The sequence below is a fragment of the Pantherophis guttatus genome, chromosome 3, assembly GCF_059756535.1.
Source record: "Pantherophis guttatus breed Tessera chromosome 3, ASM5975653v1, whole genome shotgun sequence".
NCBI lineage: Eukaryota > Metazoa > Chordata > Lepidosauria > Squamata > Colubridae > Pantherophis > Pantherophis guttatus.
This window is the reverse complement of record NC_142065.1, coordinates 126,021,276-126,042,552: the sequence shown is the minus strand read 5'-3', so window position 1 is coordinate 126,042,552 and position 21,277 is coordinate 126,021,276. Positions and strand designations below refer to the sequence as shown.

Here is a 21,277-nt window from a genome sequence, read left to right as displayed (position 1 = left end):
GAATCAAAGAAGTGTTTCCTGCTCTAAGAAGAATCTTCCCTAAGACCAAATCAAAAAAGATCTAAGGAAAGAGGTGTTTGCCATCAGTTTAGAGATACTGTCATGCATTCAAATTATATTGCATCATTAGAAAAAAAAACTCAGATTTTTTCCCCATTCACTGTTCCATATGTTACTCTGTCCACCATTGACACAACAGAGAATGTTAAAGTTTTGACTTCATACATTTGTCTTATGCTTGATAGTAATATAGTCCTCAACTTACAACAGTTTGTTTAGTGACCATTCAAAGTTACAACAGCACATAAAAAACTGACTTATGATAGTTTTTCACACATATGACCATTGTAGCATCCCCATGGTCACGTGATCAAAATTTGGATGCTTGGCAACTGGTTCATATTTATGACCATTGCTATGTCCCAAGGCAGTGGTGGGTTCCTCCCAGTTCTGTCCGGTTCCGCTGAGCTGGTAATGATGACTTCACCAACAACTGGTTCTGCCCCCCCTGCCCCCCACCCCCGCATTATTCTTACCTTTTATTTGGCCCCACCCCCAATCTACTGCTGCCTTCTGAGTCCCAGCTGATGGCTAGAGGGAAAAAAACTGTTTAAACTCTTGCCACTGGGCTTCAAAGGGCCGTCCTACAGCTGATCAGTGTTAAAAGAAAACAAATGAGTAGGCCGGTGCCTGCAAAAATAAATGGGTAGACCAGTGCCTGCAAAAATACATGAGTAGATCAGTGTCTGCAAAAATAAATGGGTAGACCAGTGCCTGCAAAAATACATGAGTAGATCAGTGCCTGCAAAAATAAATAAAAATAAAATAAAATAATTCTCAACACAATAAATACCAAGAGAATGAAAGAAAAGAGGATGTAGAAGTGACTTAAAACAGACTGAAAAGAATTACCTCACGAAAGGCCTCAGTTGTGGGTATAATTATGCTTATTCTAGTAGCAAAAATAGAACAGAACAGAACAGAATAGTAGAAAAGTAAAATGAAAAGGGCCATGCATAAGGAAAAATGTATATAAGACAATGATTGCTTAAAAATTAAGAATCAGAAAAATATATAGTGTAAGATATTTTGGGGGGGGAATTGCAAATAAATTATATATTTGCAACTATAAAAGAGCATGTATGACACTGACTAGAAGAGATAAAAAAAAAGTTGTTTTGATGGAAAGCAAATTAAAGTTTTTTTTCCAAAATGAATGAAAAGGTCTAAACAAGGAGCTTTAGCAAAAGTTAAGGAATTAAAAATAAAAGTGATTTGGAATAAGATATTAGCAGTATCTGTGTATCTTAAAATATCTCCTAGCTTTAATAAGCATTCTGTCACAAAATATAAATTTGAAGATACACAGATACTGCAAATAGAATGTGATAAATGGTGATAAATGAATAGAGAAGGGAAAAAAAGTGAAGAAAAGAAAATTGAAATCACTGTATATGAGAGAATGTTTGTGTCCAATTTCTCTTAGGGAGAGTACAGTTGGGAATGTTAGGACAAATACCATATATCACTAAGTTGAATGCAGTGGAAATGGAGCACCCTGTGTAGTAAAGCAAAAAGATATAGAGTCAAGAATGAATGAAGCTGAATGAATGTGGACTGAATAAAAAAAGTAAGCAGCACAAAAAAGTATGTTGAGGTACAGTAGTTTGAGCACATAGAATGAACAGGAATCAGTTTGCAAAGCAAGGAAGAGCAAATGGGTCGAGAGGAAGGGGAAGGCTGCAGAAGTCAGGTTTGCATGGAATCATTGAGATATTCAGAAAGAGATAGGTGAAAAGTTTAAAAAAAGAAATAAAAGGTAATATATGAGCTGATATGATCATGGTGGAAAGAAAGCTATAAGAAAAGATATAGTAAATGATACAGTGTAAACTAAATTTAGAACTATATTTCTTTTTCTTTTTAAACCTTATTCACTTCATTGTCTTAACTCTTATTCCTTTCTTATGTATAACATTAGTAGCTAGTAGAAAAAATATTTCTTGCAAAGAGGTTCATTTAGACCAGAGACAGATTACATTGGCGCACAAATTGGTTGATAATGCTGGAGGCAATTTGGGCTTGAAAAGGAGTGGGATACAATCTCTCTTTATAGACTTATGCAAATTAATTCTTCTATCTTATTGATTTATTATAATTAGAATTGATTGTCAATGATATTATTTGTTGTCATAATATATTAATTAAATTACCCTCATTAATTGGCTTAGAAGTACACATATAAATATTTCTAATAAGGACCCATATGAATGAGAATATTTTCCATTATGCAACAGATGCTTTTACAGAATCAAAATCCCACTGAATGTATTTAAATTGGTTAGTTTATTTTAAAGCCCTGCTTCTCAACATTGGTGGCTAACAATCCACAAATTTCTAATCCATGCTCAGTGACTGGCTACATTTTTGCAATTAATACTTTCACTTATTTTGTTAGCACTTTGTTACTTTAAGTGGGGCTGGGAATTCCAAGCATTTTTTGAGTCTGTAAATAGCCTATTGCCTTACCGATTCTACTCTAAAAGTGGTTTAATATGTATTACTGGGATTTCTATAAATATCCTCCTAAAATTCTACTTCATATCCATGTAAGGAAATAGCATGATGGATATTTTGTATGTAGTGAATGTGTATACGTAAACTCCTTATGTTGAGATTACAGTATACAAAAGTATACGTTTAGTAGAAGATGAGGGGGACTTGGAAGACCCCTGGTTGAAAAGTTTTCAGCTTGCACTGTTTTACTAACAATGAACTTTCATTGCTACCTGTATCAGTCTTGCACAACAAACTGAATGTAGCCCTTAATCTTTATACTAGGGATTTAATAAAGTCTGTATTGTCATTGCTAACCTAGAAGAAACAGACACTATACAATATTTCAAACTGCACTCAGATTAAAACAAGGGCATTCATTTGTATTCTTCCTATTGTTAAATGATGTCTGGAGATGACAAATCTGAATGTCTTTCACTTGTGAATTAGCTTAGTGTTTACATGATGCTCCCTCTCTTTCTTTTAGCTTGTGTTCAGGTTGGGGTCAAAACAATCAAGTGACTACAGTATTTATTTATTTATTTAATTTTTTATACCGCCCTTCTCCCGAAGGACTCAGGGCGGTGAACAGTCAAAATAAACATATATATATAAATGTGAATAGAAGCAATAAATAATGATTAAGTCAATTTGGCTTATCAGTTAAATTAAGATCTTCAGAATAAAATTTACACAATTAGGAAAAGGAAAGAAAAAATTAATTATGCCAGCCCGGCTTGGTGAAAGAGGAAGGTCTTAAGTGCCCGATGGAAAGTACGAAGATCTGGGATTATTCTTATCCCTGGGGGTATCCTGTTCCAAAGGGTAGGTGCCCCCACAGAGAAGGCTCTCCCCCTGGGAACCACCAGTCGACATTGCTTTAGTGATGGTACCCTGAGGAGGCCCACTCTGTGGGAGCGTACTGGTTGGTGGGAGGTTATAGGTTGCAGAAGGTGGTCTCGTAGGTACCCAGGTCCTAAGCCATGGAGCACTTTAAAGGTAAGAACCAACACCTTGAAGTGCACTCGGAAGGCCACTGGGAGCCAGTGCAGCTCGCGTAGGAGAGGTGTTACATGTGAGTGCCATGTCACTCCTAATATCACCCGTGCAGCCGCATTCTGGATCAGTTGGAGCCTCCGTGTGCACCTCAAGGGGAGCCCCATGTAGAGAGCATTACAGTAGTCCAGTCGAGAAGTGACGAGGGCATGAGTGATTGTGCATAAGGAGTCCCGATCCAGAAAGGGTCGCAACTGGCGAATCAGGCGAACCTGATAGAAAGCTCTCCTGGCCACGGCCATCATATGTTCTTCTAAAGACAGCTGCGTGTCCAGGAGGACACCTAAGTTGTGAGCCCTCTCCATGGGGGTCAATGTCTTGCCCCCAATAGTCAACGATGGTATCAGCTGGCTATATCGGAACGCTGGCAGCCACAGCCACTCGGTCTTGGAAGGGTTGAGTCGGAGCCTGCTTCTCCCCATCCAGATCCGCATGGCCTCGAGGCACTGGGACATCACTGCAAGGGCATCACTGGGGTGGTCTGGGGTGGAGATGTACAGCTGAGTATCATCAGCGTAAAGATGGCACTGCACCCCAAAACCACAGATGATCTCACCCAGCGGCTTCACATAAATGTTGAACAGAAGAGGTGAAAGGACCGACCCCTGCGGCACAAGTAAGGTGTCTTGAAGTCGACCTCTGCCCTCCTGCCAACACAGACTGTGACCGGTCGGAGAGATAGGAGGAGAACCACTGTAGAACAGTGCCTCCCACTCCCAGCCCCTCCAGTCGGCGCAGCAAGATACCATGGTCGATAGTATCAAAAGCCGCTGAGAGATCTAATAGAACCAGGATAGAGGAGCAGCCCCTATCACGAGCTCTCCAGAGATCATCAACCAATGTGACCAATGCCGTTTCAGTGCTGTAACCAGGCCTGAAGCCGGACTGGAACGGATCTAGATAGACAGTTTCATCCAGGTACTGCGGGAGTTGCTGTGCCACCACACTCTCAACAACCTTAGCCACAAAGCGAAGGTTGGAGACAGGACGGTAGTTTGCTAGAACAGCTGGGTCCAGAGAAGGCTTCTTGAGGAGGGGCCTCACCACCGCCTCTTTCAAGGCGGAAGGCAAGAAACCCTCACTCAGAGAAGCATTTATAATCCTCTGGAGCCAGCTTCGTGTAACCTCTCGGGAAGCCAGTACCAACCAGGAGGGACATGGGTCCAATAAACATGTGGTCGCATTCAACTTTCCCAGTAACCTGTCCACGTCTTCAGGAGTCACAGGGTCAAACTCATCCGAAATAATATCCTCAAGACCCGCCTCCATCACTCCGTCTGAACCTACCCAGTCAGAGTCCAAGCCTTCCCGAATTTGAGCGATTTTATCGTGCAGATATTGTGCAAAATCCTCAGCTCGACCTTGTCAGGGGTCTTCCCGTGCTCCCAGGTGGAGGAGGGAGCGAGTCACCCTAAACAAGGTGGCTGGGCGATTATCTGCCGATGCAATAATAGTGGAAAAATAGTTATATTTTGCCGCTGCTATTGCCACTAAGTAGGTCTTAATATAGGACCTCACCAGTGTTCGGTCAGATTCGGAACGACTGGCTCTCCAACTACTTTCCAGGTGTCTTTTCCAGCACTTCATTTTCCTCAGCTCCTCGGAAAACCAACGACGCCGGGTCAGAGGCCGCAAAGGCACAACCCGATCCAAAGCACCAGCGGCCATCCTATCCCAGGTTGCCACCAGGTCTTCAATCGAGTTGTGAGCTAGAGTCTCAGGAAATGGCCCAAGCTCCATCTGGAATCTATCAGGATCCATCAGGCGCCTGGGGCGGAACCACTTAATCGGTTCTGCCTCCCTGCGGTGGGTTGTAGCAGACAGAAAGTCAAGCCTAAGGAGAGAATGGTCTGACCATGACAAGGGTTTGATGACTATATCCCCTATATCTAGACCATTCAACCACTGGTCAGATACAAAAATCAAGTCCAGAGTGTGTCCCCCTGTGTGAGTAGGGCCATGAACTAATTGGGTCAGGTCCATGGCCGTCATGGAAGCCATGAACTCCCGAGCTGCCTCAGATGTTTCACCGATGGACGGCAGATTGAAATCTCCCATGACAAGAAGCCTAGGAATCTCAATCGCCACCCTGGCTATTACATTGAGGAGCTCAGGCAGGGCTGCTGCTATGTGGCAGGGAGCCAGGTACACGATCAGCAGGCCCATCTGTAACCCATGACCCCACTTCACGAGGAGGGACTCACATCCGGCTGTCTGGGGAACAGTGGCTTCCCTAGGATCAAGACTCTCCTTTATAATAACCACCACCCCTCCACCCCTACCCTGAGCCCTTGGCTGATGGAATGCGTGGAAACCTGGTGGGCACATCTCTACGAGGGGGACCCGCCCTTCATGGCCCAACCAGGTCTCTGTAATACCCACCAGGTCTGCTCTCCCCTCCTGAATTAGTTCATAAATGAGGGGGGCTTTCTTAGCTGCGGACCTGACGTTGCACAACATCAGCCTAAGGCTCGGGCCCTGACATTCTGAGCAACCCAGGGAACGAGAAGAGCCTTGGGAGTCGGAGCGTGCTACCGCTTGAAGACAGTGATGCACATACAAAACAAGTGAAAATCCAAATTCATCCATTGCAGCCACCATGCTGCTTTTTTGACCAAACCATGCAGACACATCTACTGTTTGCAAAGAATCCCATCCCTCCTTCATTTTTAATCTAGCTCTAATTAAGGACAAAACAAACCTTGTATCTGAAGCTTGATTGATTGAAACAGATTGATTAAAACATTCTAGCAAACTAAGTACAACAAAACCAAATTATGACATCATAGGGAGGTATGCAACTGGGAAAAAAAGTTAGTTTTTCCCCCTCTTCAGACACAGGACAGGAAAAGTATGGGGAAAAGAGAGGGAAGATGCAAACTCAATTTTGATTTTCATGCCATATCCAGTGTTCCAGTTCAAGGTCACTAAATGAACAGCAACATGATTAGTTAAATCATTTCATCACTCACTACAGTAAACTATCTGGTATATTTAATCTTGCAAACCAAATGTGTTTGCTAAGAATCAATGCAGAACCAACTTTATGAGTTTTTTATACTTTAGTTTTATCTAAGACTCCAAGAGGCTGGATAAAATAGAAACCTGGATAGTCCTGCCTTTCTTGACTTGGAGTCTTCCAAAAGTTTTGGATCACAAATTTTTCAATCCCTTTTACTAATTTTACTAGTAGGACACCCAGTTGTTAAACGCAATGCTAACTTCTTGAATCTTGAAAGAGTCCCAGAAAGCAATTGGGATGTGGTTGCCACTACAAAATTGGTGCATAAACATTGGTGCCCTCTATTTTTGTTCAGACCACCATTGCACAATGCTTGCTGCGTTCTGTGCATAAAGCTGGGGATATACTAGGGCTTTGATATATCGAGAACGAAGGTTGGCAAGGGAGCACTAAGACAATGAAAATAGTTGCAATAATTATTTGAGAGTCAAACAAATTCTGTCTAATCAACCCGACAACTTATTATCAAAAAGAATCTATTTCTTTGTCAAATCTGTCAGAGACATTCTGAATATATTATCATATTAATGTCATGATGGGACTCCTCCGGTCCTCTGAGTTTTGTTTGTTGAAGAGCTTCCTGGGGCGTTTGGAGGAACAAAGAGCGCTCTTTGGAACATGAGGCATTCAGCGCCAGAGTACAGATGGGCCCCAGCTCTTTGTTCCTCTCTGCCTGGGAGGCTGTTATGGGAAGCAGCCAACCTGCAGTCTGTCACAGTGAACATTGTTCAGTCATTGTGTACTTTTAATTGTTACTATGTACATGGAATCCAAAAGGCCGCTCTGGATATATAGTACAAGCACATGGAGGCCTTTGCCAGACCAAACAGCTGTCCTGTGATGTTCCCACATTCAGCGCCTGTCACCTTTTGCTCACTCAGTAAGCTCTTTCTGACACATGGCAATTCAAGCCAAAGATTTATTTACTAAACAGTCAATAAGAGAATCTTAGAAATGCCCAAGCTTTCATTCTTTTACTCTTTCCCAAATAGGGATTATTTCTGCACCAGTGATACTACAGCCTTCATAAGTTTAAAAAATCCAGCAGGAAAACCAAAGAAACCCAGATTTAGAAGAGGCAACTGCTGCTACATGTTGTTATATATTCATTTCTTTACACACAGGCACATACCACTAATTTAAGCAATTTCAACATACAAAAAATTTGGAATGGCAACTCAGCAAGTCTTCATATAGGTATACTTCATACAATAGAATCATTATGCTTGGAAGTTATTAAAAAAATCCTCCTAACGCCAAACAGTTACATGAATGTGTGCTTCAAAGACACATTGTTTATCGTAACCAGCCTCCCACACCAGGAGGGGACCTGGTATATTCAAGAGTCATCAATAATGAGAACCCACAGGGCAAGAAATGACTTTGCATGAATTAGCCAAGCCGAAATTATGCCCTCAAATCCTTTACAATACAACAAGGAACCCTTGATAGAAAAGAACATGCTGTTGGCAAACATGCATACAATGTTAGGTAACAGGGAAGATTTTCTGTTGAGAGCTACCTCTGTAATAAGAGCTACCTCTGTAATAATAGACAAAGAGGTGTATAGATACTAGGATAGATTCCCCAAATCTATGCCAAGCTATCTGGATTAGAAATGTTAACAGAAGTAAGCAAAAGGTCAAGATGGAAGTTGTGTCTGTGTAGGTTCATTGCATGCATAATAGATATAAAAAGAGCTTGGCTTCAGTCATGAGTTGTGGTTGCCACTTTGACTTTTTAAACCCCTTTCCCCTATGACAGCCCCTAGTCTGGCTATGTTTGGAAGTTGTTGGTTGGAGAAGTCTTTATGGTAGAGATAGCATGATAGAAAGCATATCTTTAAAATTCTGTGTTGGAGTAAACTCATGAGATTATCATGGATACACAAGAAAAGAAACAAATAGATCATTCAACTAATCAACTCAGTGTTTTCATTGGAGGCACAAATTGGACAATGAAGATTTTGCTTCCTGGACCCTTTTTGGTGCGTCTTATAGATTTTTGGCTGCTAATCATTAAAATAACCTGTAATTTAACTTATCACATACTGTTTTGTAAAAAAAATATTATTATTCTTATTGGCCTAACAAAGATATTTTTTGCCTCTGTTTCAGATAAAACTTGGACTGATGAAAAATTTTCTGAAAGCAACGAACGAGGAAGGTGAAGGTTTTTGTTATTGTCTTGGAGTGGGTACCTCCAAGAATCATTGATGCCAATACTAAGGAAGGCATTTTTGTTGGCCCACAGAACAGATACATCATCAATGACATATGATTCAAAGATCTGTTAGTGGTGCCAGAGAAAATCATCTGGAAAGCATTCAATGAAGTTGTTGAGAATTTTCTTGGAAACTACAGCGTAGCAAACTACATTCAATAGTTGATAAACTTTTTACAGCATAGAAGACCATGAAGTGCAACACGACACTAACGATTAATTTTCTGCATTTAGACTTGGACTCCCCCCACAACCCGAAATCTAGGTGCCATCTGTGATGAACATGGTGAAAATTTTCACCAGGAAATTTACACAATGGAAAATGATATCAGCGCAACTGGACTGTATCAATCTGGCTGACTAATGCAGCGAGATTAATCAGACACTGAGTATATCACCAAAAACACTTCTGGCCTTGTTGAATTTATGCAGCATGTTGGCAACATTAGGTGGTTAAATATTTTATAGTCATTAAAATTAATTTAATATTTCTCAATATTCCTACATTAGGCAATCATTATGAAATTACCCTTGTGTTCAGTTTGAAGGGCTCTATCATAATCACCAAAAATTTGTCAGGAAGCAAAATCTTTGAAAAAAATTACTGTCCAGTGTAACCAAGTTGAAATAATACTTCTTTTGACACATTATCCAAAATCTTGCTTTTCTACAGAAAGCCTAAAGAAACAGGTTAGGGACAGATCATTCTGGAAGAAATCTAGGTGATTACTAAAAATTGATATCAACTTGATGATACCCAATCCATTACTCATATAGTAAAGAAATGAATTGAATTCATTTATAGTAAAGAAATGAATTCAATTAAAGAATTGAATTTAAATATCTGTATTATTCTGGAGTCAATAGGAAATAATAGTATAGTTGCCGTCTTTAAGTCAAAACCTACTCCCATAATAATTACAATAAAATTTGGAAAACATTTAATTAAAACAGGAAAGTTTTAGCAGATAGAGTAGCATATAGAGTTTTCAATTTTCCCCAAGTATTAAATTTGGGAAGGAAGAATGATGTACCCTGTTCTGAGATCTTGTAGAAAAGAAAGAATATAAGCCTAATGAAGAAAGAAGAAAAATGCACAGGTGGGTAAGTAAAACTTTATTATTTGAATAATAAAAGTTACCTTCAAAGTTTATGCCTAAAATCTGAATGAATTTTTAATTTGTTACATGCAGTTCCTGACAAATACCATTACACCCAGTTTCTTGTTACTATTTTAAAACAATATCTAAAGAGAAATTATATTACAAAATGAGGTTTTCGGTTGGCAGGAATTTATCTATTGTGCAAAAGTGAATTCTACTTATTAACAATATTCAGCACTGAAACATATATCTCAACACAGCAGGCATTAGTAAATCATGAATATTAATGTAATCCAAATCAATATAGTTGCTCAACTCCAGTTTAAATTAACATGGACAATATTTAAATATGGCTTTTGAAAACACATTCTTGGACAGCATTGCATATAATAGCCAGATTTAGATCAGCATTCTTTGCCTTTTCCTCCCCGATTCCCTAGAGAGAATATTACAAACTGTATTAAACTAGCAAGAGGTGTATTTTATTTGACTGGCAAGAAAAACAAGGTTGGGAAATGGAGCTGTTTCAAGAAAAGCCGGGGCTTCAGTATCCTTGCACATCCCCCAAATTCAGCAGCAATCATCTTTAATGGTAATACTTAAAGTTTGAAAATGGAACTTTCAAATAGATACCAGTCAAATATAGATGCTGAAGATCTAAAAAGTATTTTCTCATACACACTTTATGATTTGAGGAAAGAAAAAAGATGCTTGTACATATCCACTCTTCTTTATTTATTTATTTAACTAATTTATAGAACCACCCATCTTGTGAGTAAATGTCTCTGGGGAGTGTGTACAACAAAACTAAAACAATGGACATAAATATTAAGGGCATAGCATCCAGGATTCAATTTTGGTTCCAGATTTGGTGATGAAAAGATTTGATTCAGCTTTGAAAGTCAAGATCTGAAGACAACAAAATTTGATCGGAACAGATTTGAGTTTCTGTATAAGATTGAGCCTTAGGCTATAATGGAAAAACATCAAAATGCCTGCTGTTCCATTTTTTTTTTTTTGCAGAATGGAATGAAAATATTAGGGCTGGTAGATCCTTTAGAAGACAGGAATCCTACAAAAAAAATCACCTGGATATCTTGAAGTGTTTCATTGCTGTACAGTTCAAAAATATTTCCCACTGTATTTGATTGAAGGCCCAAATAGCAGGAATAACAAAAGGACAGTTCATCAGTTTCCAAAGAGCTTGTGCTGGAGCAATACTCACAGTGTCCTCTGCTACCCGAAAAAAAAATTAACCTGAAAGCTCCCAAATAAAACTTAAAATGTCCACCACTTGCTGACCATCAAGATCTTGCTATTAGCATGGTTCATCATTTGCAAGGTAGGCGTCTTCTGGGAGTTTGCATGATGTCCTCCTTCTCCTTCTCCTTCTCCTTCCACTTCTCCTTCCCCTGCTTGTCCTCCTCCTCCTCCATATATATATTGCATATATAATACTGTGACAGAAATAAGTATACATTATATATTATATATATTTATTTATTATTTATTTCTAGCATATGGCAGTTATATACAATAATTGAATAAGATACATGTTGCCGTGTTTCCCTGAAAATAAGACCCTGTCTTATATTTTTTTGAACCCCAAAATAGGCGCTTGGCCTTATTTTTGGGGAGGTCTTATTATTTTGGGGTGCATGGAGGAAACCAGAGGAAATGGCGGGGACCGGCTGCGCATGCATTTAAATATTTTCGGGGAGGGCTTATTTTCAGGGGGGGGGTTATTTTAGTGTATGCACTCAAAAGCCCCATTGGGCTTATTATCAGGGGATATCTTATTGTCAGGGAAACAGGGTCATCTCTTCATGCAGTAAAGAAGACTCATACATTAAATACAATCAGAAGCCAAATATGAAATCTAGAGATATTTTTTATTATTATTATAAGGATGAAATACAAAGAATGAAAGAGGAATGAAAAGAAGTGAAAGGGAAAAATATAAGAGATGAGAAACTTCAGATGGACCTCAGATGCACCAAGTCTAATAAGAACAAATTAACAAGTCAGGCAGCTAGTCTGAGAGTCAAGGAAGAAAAAAGGTAAGTATGTGTGGAGTTGAGAAAAAGTAAAACACCCAAAAGAAGCAAGCCAGCTATTGTTATAAAGATTCATCAGAACAAATCTGTCTCTCTCTCCTTCTCTGTGTTTCTGTGTTTCCAAACAAATCTGCCTAAACATATTCTACCAGAAGTGTGAGAAATTGTACAGCAATTTCTGTACAGCATTCTGTGAAGCAATCCAAAAGGAAGGATCTATGGAAAAATTAAAGGGATAATTGCTATGAGAGAGCCCATCACAGCCTGCAAACCTGACCCCAGCTCTCTCTCTCTCTCCCTCTCTCCCTCTCTTTCTCCCTCTCCCTCCCCCCTCTCTCTCCCTCTCCCTCTCTCTCTCTCTGTGTAAGAAAGCTGCAAGAATTCGTGATTCTTTGCACATTTAAAAATGTCATTTTCATTGGAATGTCATTCTCTGTCATAATTTGAGAACAGCTTTTTAAGCTTTTTAAATTTAATATCTCAAGATATCACAAGATGCTTCCATACAAAGATCTGATTTGAGGGCATATTCGATCCACCCACCTTTTATTGGATGACCTCTTGGAAGCTTTATAGGGCTTTCTCTTTTTAGAACACTGTTTTTCAACCTCAACCACTTTAAGAGGTGTGAATTTCAACTCCCAGAATTTTGGAAGTTAAAGTTACACATGTTAAAGTGGCTGAGATTGAGAAACATTGGTTTAGAAGATCCAGCCAAGATAATTTGTCTGTCATATTTTCTCTGTGAGCTTTTATGCTTTCTACTTTCCATTTTTCCCTTGTTTTATCCCACCATGTCCCCAATTTATCTGGGTGAACCCTTGGCATTTCATTTTGCACTTGTCAGGATAGATGGAGTCCATACAAAAAGGAAGGAAAAATGGGAAAACTGTTATCAGTTTAAAATTATGAAAGGGGGGAAAAAAAGCTTTTGTGTGCTGCAGCAAATGTCCCTGAGCAAGATTAGCATTGCTGTGAGCATGTTGGACTAGTCAGTTCATTGCCTGAGGAAAATTTGGAGGCAAAATTCATCAGCGCAGCTAGTGCACTTGAAAGACTCCAACACAGGGCTGTGTTCCTGGCCTAGCAACAACAAAACACCTGCTTGAAGTTGAGGGAAAAGAGCAAGCTGGCTGGAGTTCAAAAGACTGGGATGGTAATCACACATTGCTTAACAAAAAAGTGAATTACTGTGTTCCTTTGTCAGGGGGTAGCTGATTTACATAGTCTCTTCTTGGCAATGCCCAGTGGGTTCGAACTTTTGAGATGTGCACAGTCAAACATTAAAACAAACAAAGAGGAAGAATGCTTGATACCTGTGTAATTCAACCACATTTGACTGCATACGGTTTGTGTTAACAGCTTCCTAGTGGCTGATACAGACAAGGATAGACATAAACCTCTTGTCTGTCTCTTCCCGCTCTGCACAAGTCAGCCCCAGATCTATTGTAGGACAGATTTCTGATTAGCTGTGATTGCTTAAAAATATACTTGACAACTCATGACTGTATCTTATACTAGCTTGACTTTTTAAACTATAAGAGCAAGATGTTTTAAATATAGGCGATTAGCAATGCTGTTTCAGCTTTTCCAAAGTTTACTGGCAAAAATAAAATTTCTGTAACAACTCATGGCAAAGAAAATTCTGAATAAGTCATTGTAATTTCATACCGAATGGCTTTTTGTTCTGTAATTGAATTTTACGTGCATGCTTTGGGATTATTTTTAGATTAGTTTCCATACAGAATGTTGTCTACTGTGTGAGGAAGAAGCAGATCTGCCATTGCTATCTTGATGCTGTTAATAATGTAGAGAGGCATAAGAGAATGAAAGCAGACAATGCAATAAAATAAGAATGACAGTAATATTTCTGGAACTTATTTAGGTTATATTAATATTATTCATTGTTATTATCAGAAGAAGTACATATATGACTATGAGTGAATGCCCCAAATTTCAAAGAATATGAATACTGAGAATTTGAAATGATTTAATCAATATGAGATTCATTCAGTATTTATATTCTTTTTTGTGCCATTTGGTTTAAACTGATCTTCACCCTCAATCAGAAATTGCAGATGGGCCTTTTAATTTAAAGGTTCTTGATTTATATTGTTTCTTTACAGTTGACTTTAATATCCTATAGTATAAATCGCTGTTTCTATACTATGTCATCCTGAGCTTAGTTATAAGCACATTCTAAACAAATATACCACAACTACTCTTACTGTGTGGTGTAAAATCAAGCTCAGTTCTGTATAAACTTCATCTGAATCTGGATGCTGTTGATTTGCATTGTATAATATTTAATAGCATCACATCCCAATTTAATTTGATTGAATTAGAATTACAGTTATTATTAATCAGTATACAATTCCAAAATTCACAGGATTCCCCAAACTGACTTCCTGACAAATATTATCTCTAGTCTCTTGAACTCTACAGTATATAGATATCTTAGTTCTAGTACCTCTCCTGTGATACCTGGAGATCATTTTGGTCCAGCCCTGTTGGCCTTTCATAAGACCTTGAAGATGTGGCTGTATTCCTCAGATTGGGGTCAGATTGGCATTAGACCCCATGACACAATTTTATTTTATTTTTTTAACCTTGGCTGCCAGTTACCTACTTCAGTTTTGTTGTTTGTTGTTAGCTGTCCAAAGTCACCAAATAACATGAGGTTTCTCATCTCCTCCCCCATCCCTGCCACATAAATTGTGAATCTTACAAATTCTTTACTTCTATAGAAAGACCTCACTAATCATGAGGACCTCCAAATTCAGTTATGAAATTTAGGGATTTAAAATCAAATCACCATAAAATATTCATGGGAGCAGATGCAGGGGTGAAATGCTCCCGGATCAGACTCGATCGCCTGATCCGGTAGCAATTTTTCCCTGTGGTTCGGCGATCTGGTAGCATTCGCTGCCCGGGTGTCATTACTTCCTGGTTTTAACCAGGAAGTAATGTTTTTTTTTTACAGAAGGTGCATGCACGTACCTGATGTGCATTCACGGCATGTGCACTTCCGAACTGGTAAGGAAGGTAAGTAGATTTCACCCCTGAGCAAATGGATCTGACTTTATGCATGGCTCCAAAAGTACATTCCTCAGAATCTGGGTTTGTTGGTACTGATTTGTGTCTGACCAAAATAACACATATAAATTGTGTAAGGTGAATGCTACCCTTCTCCAAAGAATAATCCTTTTCTTTAAAAAAAGGTTTCTCTTGCAGATACTCCAACCTCCATGTGTACTCTCTTCTGTTATCCCAACCCCTGTTCTCCCATACACACATTCAAACAATGAGGAATTTGACTGGAGTCAGGATAGTATAAGATGTTGAACCCACAGTCGGGACACCATGCTTCTTATCTAGGCTAAACCAGGAGCCTTGGTAGTACAGTGGTTTAATGCACCCTGTAATTAACACAGCTGCCTGCAATTTTTGCAGGTTCGAATCTTACCAGGCTCAAGGTTGACTCAGCCTTCCATCCTTTCTAAGGTAGGTGAAATGAGGACCCAGTTTGTGGGGGCAATAAGCTGACTTTGTATAAATATACAAAAGTATGAAGGCTATTGCTTAACGCATTGTAAGCCGCCCTGAGTCTCCGGAGAAGGGCGGCATATAAATCAAATTAAAAAAAAAACCAAAAAAAAAAAAACCATGGAAGTTTACTGGGTGACTCAAACTTACTTCATTGTTGTTGTGGGGAAAGTTAGGAGGAGGGAGCAATATGGATGCTATCTCAAGCAAATGAAAAAGGTTGAAGATCTAATAAATAAGTAAACTCTACTAATATGCATCTAATTTCTTCTGATCCCAACAAAACCCTTGAAAATAGATGAATATCTAAATAAGTGATTATTTAAAATGATGATAGATGGCACTCGATATTGTACAACACTCTTAGTAGAAGAAGCTGAACCATGGGGTGTCAGCCCTGAAGCTAGTCTGACTGAGACCATTTTGGGACTTCAGTGCTGACACACCAGAGAACAGGTCTAGGGAGGGGGGAAATTTTATTTATTTATTTATTTATTTGATTTGATTTCTATACCGCCCTATAGAGGCTATGTGTGGATTTTAGATGAATTAAGACCATGTGCATGCTAAAATCTACCCACTCCCCCTCATGAAAGACATGCTGGCCTACCTAGCAAAGGAGAAGGTCTTTACCAAACTGGACCTGCAGGAGGCATGCTACCTGCAGGTCCAAATCAAGGAAGGAGACCCATGGTCCATTGGATCATTGCAAGGGCTCAGTTCAGCTTTCCATCTGAGTACAAATGGGATGGCGGAACAGACGAAAGCCATGGGTGAACAGCAGTGGTGGGATTCAATTTTTTTAACAACAGGTTCTGTGGGCATGGCTTAGTTGGGGGTGTGGCTTGGCAATCATGTGACTGTGTAGGCGTGGCTAGCTGGTCATGTGACTGTGTAGGCGTGGCTAGCTGGTCATGTGACCGGGTGGGCGTGGCTATGTGCATAGGGACTACTCAGAGGGCTGAAAAAAGTCATTTCTGACTGGTCCTCACACTTTTGACCGGTCCTCACACTTATGACCATCCTCACATTTATGCCCGTTGTGCATTCTTAACAACCGTGTCAGTCATTTCACCACTACTTCTCTTCACCACGGTGACAAGATAGGGCGCAAAACGTAAAATGTGAGGACAGTCGAAAGTTCAAGGACTGGTCAAAAGTGCGAGGACCGGTCAAAAATAACTTTTTCAGCCCTCTGAGTAGTCCATTTACTACCGGTTCTGTGGGCGTGGCTTGTTTGGTAGGCGTGGTTTGATGGTCATGTGACTGGGTGGGCGTGGCCAACTTGACATCACTCACGTCAAGGGTTAGGGTTAGGGTGCTTGGCCTCTTCTCACCTCAAAGGCCTCAATGAGATACAATTTCCCTGTCTATTTATTTACTACTACTGAACATCCAAAATATACTATTTAATCCTATGTACATATGCCATATGTGTACATACATATTACATAGTAGAGAGTGTACATAGGCACACAAAAGGATACATTACCTACTATATATACTGTATGTGTATGTACACACAGAGAGCTCTTTTAAAACTATACACATTCAACCTCACTTACTACATTTGGAAAAACACACCCAGAATCCACTCTCTGCCACACATTTAACTATAACTTCTATACATTTAGAACATTACACACACCTTCAGATATTCTTCCCTATCTAGCTTGCACATGACTGTTAGAGCCAGGAGAGGTTATGGATTGAGTAAAATGTGGTGAAACTCACTTAACAACCCTCTTGTTTAGTAACGAAAATTTTGTGCTCAATTGTGGTCATAAGTCAAGAACTATCTCTGCCTTCCTCCGCATGGCAGCCTTGTACTAGTAAACTCCTTTTCCTTTCTGGCAATTTTCCTCTCTGTTGGAGGCACCAAAACAATCTAGACAATATAAGGTTTCCTGCTGGAGCAGAGGGTTGGACTAGATGGCCTCCAAGGTCCCTTCTAGCCCTAGATTGCTATCCTGTTTCAAAGCATCTTCTGAAACCACGTCTAGTGCCATGGTTTGTGGTCCTTCCTTCCTTCCTTTCTCTTCTTTCTTTCCCTTTCTTTCTTTCTTTCTCTCTCTCTCCCTTCCTTCCTTTCTTCCCTCCCTCCTTCCTTCCTTCCTTTTTTTCTTTCTTTTTCTCTCTTTTCTCTCTCTCTCTTCCTCCCTCCTTTTCTTTCCTCCTTAAATGCCAGCAAAACCCACTACTTTGCTCCTAAAATGGTCTAGGGCAGAGGTCCCCAATCTTGGCAACTTTTAGACTTCTGGACTTCAAGTCCCAGAAATCCTCAGCCAGCAAAGCAAAGCGAAGCTGGCTGAGGAACTCTGGGAGTTGAAGTCCACAAATCTTAAAGCTGCCAAGGTTGGAGACCCCTGCCCTAGGAAAACAATCCACATTGCTAAAACAAACAAACAACCCACATTGCATCTGTTTTAGGGGAGGAGGTTCAATTCATTGCCCAGTTGGAAGACTGAAATGAAATGCTCCAAGCTGACAGCATTGCTTCTAATGACATTTGGCTCCAGATCAGATTGGGCTTTTTTTTTTTTTTTGCATGAAAAAGGAACACAGAGCGAATGAAAACAAAAAGCCTCCAGCCTCCGATGTGAAGCAAATTAAAGCCTCTTTCTCTCCTCTCTCCCCCTCCCCCTGCTTCCCTTTTACCTTTGTTTAATGCTCTGGAAGTTTTTCTCTCCCAGGCAAGAAGCAGCAGAGGACAGAAGCAGCAGCCACTGACTTGCAGACCACATGGAGCCGTTCACGTGTTCTCCAGCAAGCTGCTTTCTCTACCCTGCTCTCTTGCATCTGGAGCCGGTAGGGAACCACGTGGCAGCCCACGGAGATCCCAGGCAGCGGAACTCAGGCTAGGGAAGGGGTGGGCAATTGTGGCTCTTTTACAACCTGTGGCCTTCAACTCCCAGAATTCCTGAGACAGCCAAGCTGTCTTAGGAATTCTGGAAGTTGAAGTCCACAGGTTGTAAAAGAGCCACAATTGCCTACCCCTGGCTAGGGTAGGCTGGCGCCGCGCGGGTGGGAGGCGGGGCGGGGCGAGGGGCGGGCGAGCCAGCAATTTAACAAATGGTTCAGTGTGCTGCGGGGCCAATAAATTACAAAAAAACACCGAACCATTTGTTAAATTGCTGGCTCGCTTGCCCCATTTATTGGCAATAAATAGTAGTGCGGAGGGGCAGGGCAAAGGGCGGGGCAAGCCAGCAATTTAACAAAGGGTTCGGCCGAACCCCCTAGAACCGGCAGAATCCCACCACTGGCGAACAGTATTTAAGATGCTATGTCGACTACCAGCAGTCCAACTGGGCAGAGTTGCTGCCATTTGCTGAGGTGGCATACAACAATGAGGTGCATAGTAGCACTGGTTTGACCCTTTTTCAAGTTACCAGTGGCATGGAGATGAACTCCATGCCTGAGCTGCCCAGGGAACCCCCCTCATCCATGTCATTAAATGAATGGATGGAATCACTGAAGATAGCATGGGAGAATATCAAGCATGCCCTAGGGGAAGTGGCAAAAACCCATAAAACTCAAGCCAGCAAACGCCATTCCCCCCAGCCACCTTTCCAAGTGGACAGTAAAGTCTATCTATCCACAAAATATTTAAAATTAAAGCTTCCCTGCAAGAAGCTGGGTCCAAAGTTTATAGGATCTTTCCCTATAGTGAAAATGATCAACCCTGTTACGGTACAGCTTAAACTCCCCTGCTTGCTAGGGAAAGTGCATCTGGTCTTTCACAGCAGCTTGTTAAAGCTGGCGTTAGGCTCCCAGATCAGGCCGGTAGATTGGGCAGCCCCAAAGCCAATTGTGGTGGAGGGGGAGACACATTATGCGGTAAAAAGAATCTTAGATTTTAGATTGCATAGGGATTGATTATAATACTTTGTACAGTGGAAGGGTTACCCACTCTCTGAGGGTACCTGGGTTAAGAGCTGGGATATGAAGGCAGATAGATTGGTTAAACAGTTCCATAACAAATACCCCCATAAGCCCCAGGGGCCCCCAGGGAGTGGAAGAGGAGGTTAGCTTGCATTTAATCATCTTTTTGTGTTCTTTCTTGTCTTCTCCCAGGAACTTCTTTTCAATTAAGTGGGGGTACCTGTCAGCCCTGAAGCTGGCCTGACTGAGGCCATTTTGGGATTTCAGTGCTGACATATCAGAGAAGAGACTAGAGAGGGGGGAATAGAGATAGTTGGGGTGTTGTACCCCCCAAAAAATGCTTTCTTGCGGGAGCCAAGGACATTCCTGCAGGTGCTTGGAAGGAGAGGACTGGAGTCACCTAGCAACTGGACAATATCCTGATTGGATCATGTGACTGATTTTTTTGAGAAAGTGACAAACTTTCACTTTTAATTGGGTGAAAAGTGCGGGAATATTCAAAGTCGGTTTTCACCAGCCTCTGCCAATATGACATATCCAATAAATCTATTCTTTGAGGAATTTGCCTGCCTCAGAGTTTTGTTTGCTACAGATATGTTACTTGGAACTGTGATATGGGGCTTATTTGTAAAGGGGGTGAGAAGGAAAACCAATGGAATTAGTTATGCATAAGGTAATGATGGTATTAGTACAGGTGGTCCTCAACTTACAACAGTAAATTTAGTGACTGTTCAAATTTATAACGGCACTGAAAAAAGTGACTTATGACCATTTTCCACACTTACAACCACTGCAACATCCCTATGATCATGTGATCAAAATTTAGATGCTTGGCAATGTCCTGGGGTCATGTGATCACTATTTGCAACCTTCTGATAAGCAATGTCAATGGAGAAGCCATTTTCATTTAACAACCATGTCACTAACTTGACAACTACAGTGATTCACTTAACAAGAAAGGTTGCAAAATGGGGCAAAATTCACTTAACAAATGTCTCACTTAGCAACAGAAATTTTGGGCTCAATTAAAGTCATAGGTCAAGGAATACCTGTATTGTGTTGTTTTCCTTCAGGATTAGGGAAAAGGTACTCTTTTTTTCCCTATTTTGCTATGAAATAACAGTGTGATGTTTTAAGCAGACAAGCTAATACTTATCCAAAGGCATTCTTGACCTTATCTACTAATTATAGTAAAACAATAGCTGATCAAATACATATCTCATTTGCTGTCATTTGACTATGTCTTGTCAGGCACCACAACCCTACTTCAGATATTCCTTAAAAGTTGGTGCTAGATAAACTTAAGTAACGCCATTCTGTCTTTACAGGTTCATGATATAAAGAACATGAATTGTATGTCATCCATTTAGTTTTCTCTGACAAGACTGTTCCATACCCAGCAACCCATTGAGAAATGCTACTGAAACCAATAAATTCACTGTAATCTTCATAATGATATCTTCTCAAAATGTTTTTTTATTTCTTTCTCTCTCTTTACAAAAACAGATAGAATTTCATCAAAATGGGAATAAATATTTAAAACATAACCAATTTATGCATATTTCTGAAACTTGAGAGCAAGATAGGGAAGGCTGCAAAAAAAAAAATCCACCAAGAATCTGCAGAAATAATTTAGCTCTCTTGTCATTGCTGACTGACAGCTCTAATAAATTCCTACATTTTAAGCAGTTTTACATTTCACATGCATTTGCTCCTTACTCCTGTGCAGAGTGGAACATCTATTGTCAAATGCATAAAATAACATTAGAAATGCAAACTTAATGTAGCCCATGGTAATGTGTTATTTAAAACTTATGAGCCCGAATAAGGGC

At 40.2% G+C, this 21,277-nt stretch overlaps 1 protein-coding gene and 1 long non-coding RNA gene across 2 annotated transcripts in view; one reads left to right on the top strand and one right to left on the bottom strand.

Annotated features, from left to right (window-relative positions):
* The first annotated feature begins 9,742 nt into the window (after positions 1-9,742).
* On the top strand, positions 9,743-11,996 carry LOC148114818 (uncharacterized). Its single transcript, XR_015733228.1, has 3 exons — positions 9,743-9,961; positions 10,984-11,302; positions 11,869-11,996. It is a non-coding gene; the product is annotated as an uncharacterized LOC148114818 (long non-coding RNA).
* LOC148114817 (uncharacterized) overlaps positions 9,957-21,277 on the bottom strand; it is a 281,956-nt gene continuing 270,635 nt past the window's right edge. Inside the window, exon 4 of the mRNA XM_087890222.1 lies at positions 9,957-11,417. Within this exon, the coding sequence (XP_087746348.1) occupies positions 11,239-11,417 (179 nt within the window). The 3' untranslated portion in view covers positions 9,957-11,238. The remainder of the gene's footprint in view (positions 11,418-21,277) is intronic.